We start from the raw sequence: 10,050 nt of genomic DNA, 5'->3' as shown, positions 1-10,050 counted from the left end.
TAGCTAAGGAAGAGAGAGAGTGTTCAACAGGATAGTCTAGTTTCTCTGTAGTTTGACAATGTTTTCTGAGAGACAGCTAAGAGAGAGAGTGTTCAACATGATAGCCATCGCCCAGAAAACATTGTTAAATGTTAGAGAAACTAGACTAAGAGAGAGAGAGAGAGAAAGTTCAACATGACAGTTTAGTTACTCTATCAGTGTTTGCTAAAAACGTTCCGGTCTGTTTCCCTGTTGTTTTGTTGCGGTTTCTTTTCCCAGCCCGGCTCTCATCAGTGCTGCTATCCGGTAGCTGAACACATTCGCGTTAGTCTCATTACCAGGGCGGCTGAGCATTGGTCCCAGGTCACTCCTGTTCAGCGCTGCAGAGCACACACACACACACACACACACACACACACACCCCAACCCTTTTCACAGGCCACTAGCAGAGCAGGAACAAAAGACCCCTCTGTGCGAATGCACTAACCAATCCCAAAAAAACAAGAGAGAGGGATGAGGAGGGAGGGAGAGAACGAGAGAGAGGGAGGGAGGGAGTGAGGAATTCCGTGCTTAATTATAGGCGTCTCATCTCTCAGTGCTGCGGCAGGAATGCCCTGATCACTCTCGGGCAGGACGGAGGATGGAGCGAAGAATGCTTACGAGCGCTAATCCCTGTGTGTGTGTGTGTGGTTGAGGAATGCATTCAACTAGGGAGATGATAATGGTCAGTGTGTGATTCAATAGGTGTGTGTGTGTGTGTGTGTGTGGGATAAGGAGAGGCAGTGGAAGTGTGTGTGTTTGTCTTATTTGAGTTACTGTGGTGTGTGTGTGTGTGTGAGTGTGTGAATGTGTGTGTGTGTGAGTGTGTGTACTGGCTTATTGTTTACTCTGGGTACCCATCTGTTGGTTTGGTTTGGGTATGAATATTTGGATCTGTGTGTTTATCCATGTGTCCCTCTGTGTGCGTGTGTGCATGTGTGCATGTGTGCGTGTGTGTGTGCGTGCGTGCGTGTGTGTAGGTGTGTGTGTGTGTGTGTGTCTGTGTGTCTGTGTGTGTGTGTCTGTGTGTGTGTGTGTGTGTGTGTGTGTGTATGTGCTGTAGTGTTTTCATGGCAGTTGGATTGCTGCATCTTCTGCCCGGCTGGACTCTCAGTCCTGTAAGTGTTCATCTGACTGCAGTACAACAGCCTGAGGGGAGAAGCTCTACAGGCCATTTACACACCAACCTCTCACTGACCTCACAAACACACACACACACACACACACACACAAACACACACACACAAAGAGTCACATGGATAAACACACAGATCCAAATATTCATAGACATGCTCACAACCAAACCAACAGATGGGTACCAAGAGTAAACAATAAGCCAGTACACACACACACACACACACACACACACACACACACAGTGAAAGATTTCCAAGGAACACAGGATACAACATTACTAATAACTAGTAGAAGGGGCTAGAACACAGCACTCACACCTAAATCATTCAAGGCATTTCTTCAAAGGCAATGCCAACTCACCCTAACGCTCATAGTAACTTATAAGGCCATAGTTATCAGAGTTTAACTCTCCCTAACGCTCATACTAACTTACAACTCCACAGTTATCAGAGTGTTACTCACCCTAACGCTCATAGTAACCTATAACTCCACAGTAATCAGAGTCTGGGGGAGATGGTGAGATTGAGGAGATGAAGGTTACAGGAAAGTCACCGTCTGCTCTGCTCGACTCTGCCCTCTACAGTGTGCTGTCGACAGAGAGCGACATCGGCAACAGGATGGTTCTCTATCGCCATCTAGTGGACATGCCTGGAGCCACTGCACAGGTAACGACAGTGACGATACAGAAGATGGGAGACTGCCACACACTGAATGCATAAGATGGCATCCAGACTTGAAATACAGTAAAGAAGCGGCACAGATGTACGCGGAAATCCATACATTCATGTGTCTCTACATCCACAGACACACAGGAACACACAAACAGATATCCATAAATGTATGTACGTCCACAGACACACAGAAACACTCACATAGATATGATGGAGACAGTCAAGACATATCTGTACGTTCATGTCAATGTACAGACACATAGAAACACTCGCACAGATATCCATACATTCATGTGTCTCTACATCCGCAGACACACAGGAACACACACAAAGATATCCATGCATCCATGTATATGTACATCCAGAGACACAGATATGATAGAGACAGATAGAGATGGAGTTTGATACACATCATTCATCTCAAATATGGTTTGGTTACAGGAGACTAATATGGCCGTAGTCAGGGGTGATCCGTCTAATCACTAGGAGTTTCCCTCCGGACAGCACACACAGCTATCACGGCACAATAAAAGCTCAATCGATCACTCAGCACTACAGACACACACACACACACACTTTTGTCCATTCAGATTCCACCCCTTAGACAGACACAAAGACAAAGGAACACACACACAGAGACACACAAACACACACACACACACACACACACACACACACACACACAAACAAATGTTTTCACTTAGACGCTCACTCCTTAGGCAGACACAAAGACAAAGGAACCAAACACACAAAATTGTCCACTCAGACTCTCATCCCTTAGGCAGACACACACACACACACACACATTTGTCTGCTCAGACTCTCACCCCATAGACAGACACAAAAACAAAGGAACACACACACACACAAACACACACACACACACTGCGGCATGTCCTCTCTTTGGGGAAATGTATTCAGGGTCCTCTGCTGTGTTTTTGTCAGGTGGAGGTGACTTACTCCGCAGCCACCTGGTCTCCCTCTGATCCAACACTCATTACAGAGAGTGTGTGTGTGTGTGTGTGTGTGTGTGTGTGTGTGTGTGTGTGTGTGTGTGTGGTATGTGTGTGGGTGTGAGTGTGTGAGCGAGAGAAACACAGAGAGTGTGCGTCTGTGTGTGAGTCAGCCAACAAGTAACCTTCACAAGGTCGGCTACAGATGCCATCTCCAGAACTAAACTACAGTCTGCATCAAACATCATGTCATCACTACAGCAAACACACACACACACACACACACACACACACACACACACACACACACACACACTTCACAGCTGCATCAAACATAACGACAGCATCACTACAACACACAGAAGAAATAAGCAGCAATACTACACACACACACACTCACACCAGAGAGGGAGAAAAACAGAGGTAGAGAATAGCCTATCCTGTCTGTGTGTGCACGAGAATAGGCTATCCCACACACACACACTGTGTACAGCTCTGGCCAAAAGAGGCATTATTATTCATCTTCATGTCCTCATTTACAGGCAACTTGAGCATCTGGGACTCAAAGCTCTTTACACAGTCAGCACCATTACAGAGAATAAAACAAAAACACACACACAGACGCACACACACACACACACACACACACACACACACACACACACACAATGGAACACTAAAGCAATACAAACAATACAATGATCAGACAGCAGACAGTGAAGTAACACACACACACACACACACACACACACACACACACACACACGCAAGCAATACAAACACGACACTATCAGACAGGATGGTTGAGAGAAAAAAGGGATTGTAGGCCAATAGAGATGATATCACTCACCTGGGTAAGGAGAGGGCGGGGTTGCTGTGCCAGACTGGTGTATTCTTGGCTCCGCCCCTGAGTGTATCATCGGAGCCGCTGCTGAGCCTCTCACTGGAGGGGGCGCGCGTGGCGTCCGAGTCGCCGCCGGTAACCGTCTGCGCCGACTCTGAGCGGCTCGGGAGCTCGCAGTGGGCCAGAGGTGCAAAGCTCAGCTGCACGATCTGCCGCGCACTATGGTACACCTGACCCTGGATCTTAGGGGTCAGGGTTGGGAGGTCAAAGGTGAAGACGGTCTGCGTGCTGGACGTCCATAGGTCCAAGCTCTCCAGGCTGCTGTAGGAGGTGCCCTTGGCACGCTGCGACTCCATGATGCTCTCAAAATGGCGGCTGAAGGTGTCCTGGCCTTCGCCTGAAGGAAGCTTAGGGGCTGTGATGAGGAGGGGGGACTTCAGAGGGGGCTGGTAATCAAAGAAACTCTCTAAAGGCCTGAGAGAAGAACGAGAGAGAGAGAGACAGACACACATTCACACAGAAAGAGAGTGAGTGTGTCTGTGTGTCTGTGTGTCTGTGTGTCTGTGTGTCTGTGTGTCTGTGTGTCTGTGTGTCTGTGTGTCTGTGTGTCTGTGTGTCTGTGTGTCTGTGTGTCTGTGTGTCTGTGTGTCTGTGTGTCTGTGTGTCTGTGTGTCTGTGTGTCTGTGTGTCTGTGTGTCTGTGTGTATATGAATATGTGTGTATATGAGTGTGTATATGAACAAGTGTGTGCATGCGTTTCTCCACCCCACCTCCTCAGAAGCATGCTGAAAATCTCATCGTCATGATTGGCTCGCTGCCTCTTGGTATCTCCCAGCATCCTCAAACTAACCCAACTCGCTACCTTGTCGTCTTCCTCATCATCATCATCATCATCGTCCTCTTCTCCTTCCTCGTCCTCCACCCCCTCCACCTCCTCTCCGAACAGCGTCATTCCCAACGGGCTGCTACCTGTTCCTGACGTTCCCAAAACGCTCCGGTTGCTTCCAAACGCCGAGTCGGCGTCCTCCTGCTCGGCCAGCAGCACCTCGTCAATGTCCGTCTCCCGGTAACAGCGCAGCGGCACAGCATCCAGGTCCGTCTCCGAGTACTTCAGCGTCCGCCGGATGATGCCCGTCTTGGCGCAGAAGCCCAGGGCGGCTGGGGGCGGGGTCACAAGCTCCACCTCCACCTGCTGCACGTTGTGATTGGCCCGCAGCGAACCCAGATCCAGGGGGAGGAAGTTGGGAGGGGTGGGGGTGGGAGACTCACTGGAGGTGCCACTGGGGGGCGCTGTGTATGGGTCTATGGGAGGGTTACAGAGGCCGTAGAATGAGAGAAGAAGAATCACAACAAACTCACTGAGCTGCTCTCAGAAGCAGCAGGAAGAACTTCTGTCAACATGTTCCCTCACCTTGTCACAGCTTGACACTGATAATTACACTAAACATTCCTGCAGTTAAGATATTTTCACACATCAGACGTATCAAACGACTATGATTCATGTTTGTTAACAAAGTCATATATTAGTCTGTAGCACTGAGACATACTACATGGAGCAAACTTGACAAAAGTGTCACAGCTTGACACTGATAATTACACTAAATATTTAGGGCAATTAAGATATTTTCACACATCAGACATATCAAACGACTATGATCATTGTTGACAAACTGCCAGCATGTCCCCTTGTACTGAGCACTCACTCTTCTCCTCTGCTGGGCCTCCGAACAGGAACTCCCATTTGGCTCGAGCCATCTTCCGACAGTGGAGCGAAGGGCCGGGTATGACAGAGCCACTGTCCGACTGAGGAGCAGAGGAGAGATCATCACACACACAGACACGCACAGACACATACACACACACACACATACACGCACTGAGACATGTACACACAGACAGGCATGCACAGACACATGTATGCAGACACATACAGTACACACATACGTACACATAAAAGCATATGTGCATAAACCCACATACGTACTGTACGCATACTGCACACACCTGTATCCCTGAGGTGTCGTGTTCTGCACACACACACACACACACACACACACACACACACACACACACACAAACCTGTACTCCAGAGGTGGCATGGCCCACACACACCGGTTATTCCAAGCACATACACACATTCCCACAATCAGCTGTATTCCTTTGGCGGCGTGTGTGTGTGTCCCCACACACACACACACTCACCTGTATTCCTGAGGTGGCGTGTCCCGTCTCATTGCTCTGCTGGCTCGACTGACTCGACTCTGGTGACACACAGTCCCTGTCACCTAGGCTACCTGTGACTCCGCTGGAGCTCCGCGACGACCCAGGCTGCACTCCATTCTGCTCGCCGTCGCCTGCGTCAACCTCCACCCTCAGCAGCCCCCCGCTCCGACCTCTGCCCCCTCCATGACCTGTGACCTCCCCGTGACCCCCAACCTCCTGCTTCTCTTCCTCCCTATGAAGCTCTAAAGCTATAGGCCCAAGCAGCAGGGTCTCCCTTCTCCTCTGCTCTGCCTGCTTCTGCAGCCGCACATGGGTCGGGCTCAGCAGAACCAGGCTCTGGGTTTGGATTTGAGTCTGGACGGATTCTCGGTCCTCTTTCCTCTTGCTGTCTCCCCCCTCCTCTGTTGTCCTCTCGTCTGCCTCCCCCATCTTGACCGGGTTGCCCCACTCCTCCTCCCTGGAGGTCCAGCTGACGGGCGTCTCCTCCACCGCCTGGCTTAGGAAGAGTCTTCGCGCCACCTCCACGCCTCCGTCCGTGCCCAGGCCACCTGCGGTCGGCTCGCTGCCCAGCACGGTGCCCCGCTCTGGGCAGGAGAACCGAGAGTCACCCATGTATTGTGGAGGCTGCCGTCGATGGAGTGTGGGGCTGTTTGCAGGCTGGAGCTCACACTGCCGCAGCCTGGGGTCCCTCATGGGAGAGCACGCCTCCCCCTCAGGTAAGGCTGGGCGGAGGAGACGAGATGGGATGGCGGGGGACACTGGGGCTCCCCCTGCTGGTAAGACCGAGTATTGCACCGTTGAGAGAGTGGGCGGGTCTCCTCCCTGCCCTCTCATGTGATTGGCTGGTGATTGAACAGGCCCCTGTGCTGAAGAGGGAGTGAAAGGCGGGGTTTTGTTTGGCTGGTGATGCTCATTGGTCAGGTTGGACTCCTCCCCACTGCCACAAACAGGGATGTTCATGGTTATTGCCTGGCGCGGTGAGGAAGGAGGCGTCGCGGTGGCGTACTTGTGAGACATGTGCAGGTACTTAAGTCCACAGTGCTCCGTCGGGCCGCTCAGTGCATTGGGGGGAGGTGGTGTCGAGCTCCTAACTTCATTAAAAATCTCCGACACCCTGGTGGCCTCCTCGGAGAGCTTCCGCGCCACCTCCGGGCTGTTGGCGGGCGACGGGGACATCCCCAGACTCCTGCTGAGCTGGTTCATGCCCTCTGCCAAGCGGCTGGCGAAGCCCTGGCTGGCCTTGTGCCCACAGCTGGGGCTGTCGGCGCTCCCGGTGGGGGTCGTCTGGGCGATGGGGCTGCAGCTGCTCAAGGATGCCTGTCTGCTGTGGACCACACAGGGGTGGGGATGGGGATCTGCATAGGACCCAGGTCTGGTGGTTTGGGTTTGGATCTTGTTCGGAACCGCCTTGCTGGCCTGACAAGAGAGCTGGTCCGAAGCAGGGCTTCTGGGAAGCACACACGCGCCACCATGCTTGTGTGGATCAACCGGGGGAACGCAGGTGGGCCCCGCCCTGGGGTTTCGGGCCGGAACCGGCGACCCGGCCCAAGACTGGCACCGAGCATGGCCTTGTTGGTGCTGGGGCGAACCGTAGCCGAATGCATACCCGCGCCTGTATCCCTGCCCGCGCTCGAGCTCGTGGGCAAAGCGGCACCTCAGCAGCGGCGAGCCAAAGTCCTCGAGTGCTCTCTGGGTGGCGGCGCGCCCAACGGCCGAGTCCAGCGTCGAGCGACGTCCGCCGGGGGAGCCAGCCGTCGCCTGGCAACCACCCCGTCCAAGGCCCCGGAAGGGATGCTTGGGGCTGTTGCTGCACGAGGAGTCTGGACTCCCGAACCAGACGGGGTCGCTGAGCCTCTTGCGGACGTACAAAGGGGTGGAGCACTCCTCTTCGTTCCCTCCACTGGGGCACAGAGGAGTCTCAACGGTCTTGATGCTGGACTTCTCCACGTAGCTGAAGGTCACCACCGACCGCTTGCCACCAGAGGGGGCGCCGTCCTGACACACCTGCTGCTGCCGGGGGCAAGGGGAAGGGGAGGGGGGTGGAACATGGAAATGCTGGGGGGTCCTGCTGACCGTGCAGTCCCCCTCCACCCCAGACTGCATCTGCCGGAGCGGGGGGTAAGGGGTGCGGGCGCCTGCAGCATCTCCGGACTGCTGGAGCTGGAAGCTGGCCGCGGTTTTGGAGGGGTGATTGGGAGTACCTGCTGATGATGTGTTGCCGCCGGCGACGGAGGCCAAGTGAGTCAGCATCTCCGCGGCGACCTCCTCGGCAGTGACGGACTCCCCGCCCGAACACTCTTTCCCATCATGCTCCGAGGCAGCTCTCACCTCCACGTACAGATGCAGAACTTTACCGGACTGAGACATGCCCTTAATGCATCATGGGTAAAGGGAAGAGAGAGAGAGAGAGAGAGAGAGGCAGAGAAAAAGAAGGGAAAGGAGAGGTGGGGAAGATAGAGAGAGAGAGACAAAGCAGAGAGATCTAGGAAAGGGAGAGATCCTAAATAGCGTTCCTTTACCCTGCTTAGTCAGTGCAAGTTTTTTTTGGTTGCTGTGGCAGTGTGTGTGGGTATGTGCGAGCGTGTGTATGTGTGTGTGTTTGTGTGTGTGTGGACTTCTCATCTGCTCTTTTTTTTTTTCAACAGAGTAGTTTGTCTGGCCTTTTATTTCTCCTGCTGATGGGCTGAACAGCACACACAGAGGCAGGGAGAGCAGAGGGCGGGGAGCGATACCCAGAGGCCATCTTCTTCAGTACTGTACTGAGACCTGTGTCCAGAGAGAGAGGGGGAAAGAGAGAGAGAGAGAGAGAGAGAGAGAGAGAGAGTGAGGGAGCAGGAGGGAGTGAGGGAGAGAGGGAGAGAGAATTTCAATTTTAGAAATCTTTTATTACAAAATCTTCTATCTCAAATCCATTTCAATGTCCCCATTTCCTCCCAGCCAAATTATCTCTTTTAAAGAAGTATTATGGAGTTTTGATTTATAACTAACCTAAAGAAAAGAAAAAAACCTTGAAAACACCACAGATAGCCCCAGCTATCACTCATAAAAACACCACCAATAGCCCAGTTAGCACTGATAAAAACACCACAGATAGCCCAGTTAGCACAAAAAAAACCACCACCAATAGCCCAGTTAGCACTGATAAAAAGCTTGTTATCATGCTAACTTGCATCTTTTGGCAATATTTTTGACAATGTCGTGCTGTGAAAGCTGTTCTTAAATTGTGTTTCAACCCAGACCACAGAGCCACATAGTGCATAGCCTGGACGACAGGTAGGAACGACAGGTGTATTTATATGTCCTTCACATCAGCACTTATTTGAAGATGACACCAAAACTAGTTGCTCATAAAAAAGGGTAGTATAGCTTTAAAGATGCAGTCCGCGATTCGGTTTTGCAAAAGTGTAGTGATATTTGAGGTTAACAGCTAATCAAGTTACACCTCTCCCTTCAGTGCTCCTGAAACACTGTGCTAATTGGATTGGGATTGTTTATGGCTCGGACCGACTATGTTTGTTTCCCTGTTACAGAAAGCCAGGTCTGTGAATGAACGTCAGAGTTTTTGAGAGCACACACTGAACGGACAGCTAGAAGACACTGATGAGCAGTTCTCTAAATCTGACAACAAAAAGTATATGGGAGAACTGCGGACTGCACCTTTAAGTTATCTACACCGCAGGGGGAATGAAATAACGATCGCCAAGGCGTTTGATAGGCTAGTTCCACACCACCATTCCAGGAGCCGATCCCCCCCCCCACTGTAATTTGCACTTACAAATTAACTGCCCCCCCCCCCCATCACTATAATTTGCACTTACAAATTAACTGGCAGACAAGGATGCTAATGGCTTTGGATGTGTGGTGATGTGTTAATACAGCCTGATGTGTAGCGATGGCCATTCTATTTGTTTCTTAGCACCTTTTTGATCAACTGAACAATCTTCACAATCTTACCAGCCAAGCAGAGAAAAAAAAAATATATTGCTTGATATAGCTGCGGCAAACATGAAAATGATATTTCATATATGTCTATTTTTCTTTTCAAATTACTTGGGTGTCAAAAAGGGGAAGTGTGGCTTAAAAAGACAAGGGGACAAAAAGAGAAGTAACGCATGCAGCTGCTCCAGCTTAAGGCCCCTGGACTGATCAAAAAGAGAAAATCCAATAAGAGAAAGCAGACGTCCACTGGCGCTTTCATTGGATA

At 51.3% G+C, this 10,050-nt stretch overlaps 1 protein-coding gene across 1 annotated transcript in view; it reads right to left on the bottom strand.

Annotated features, from left to right (window-relative positions):
* LOC308362822 (uncharacterized protein) overlaps positions 1-9,587 on the bottom strand; it is a gene marked incomplete at its 3' end in the record, with an annotated part of 79,953 nt that extends 70,366 nt beyond the window's left edge. The window contains exons 1-4 of the mRNA XM_080835550.1: positions 5,826-9,587; positions 5,327-5,426; positions 4,394-4,925; positions 3,630-4,097 (exon numbers count right to left, since the gene is read on the bottom strand). Coding sequence (XP_080691676.1) covers positions 3,630-4,097; positions 4,394-4,925; positions 5,327-5,426; positions 5,826-8,213 — 3,488 coding nt within the window. The 5' untranslated portion in view covers positions 8,214-9,587. The remainder of the gene's footprint in view (positions 1-3,629; positions 4,098-4,393; positions 4,926-5,326; positions 5,427-5,825) is intronic.
* Positions 9,588-10,050: the final 463 nt, after the last annotated feature.

The sequence above is a fragment of the Sprattus sprattus genome (genome assembly GCF_963457725.1).
Source record: "Sprattus sprattus genome assembly, chromosome: 3".
In the NCBI taxonomy this organism is placed as follows: Eukaryota; Metazoa; Chordata; class Actinopteri; order Clupeiformes; family Clupeidae; genus Sprattus; species Sprattus sprattus.
This window is presented reverse-complemented; position numbering and strand designations above follow the sequence as displayed.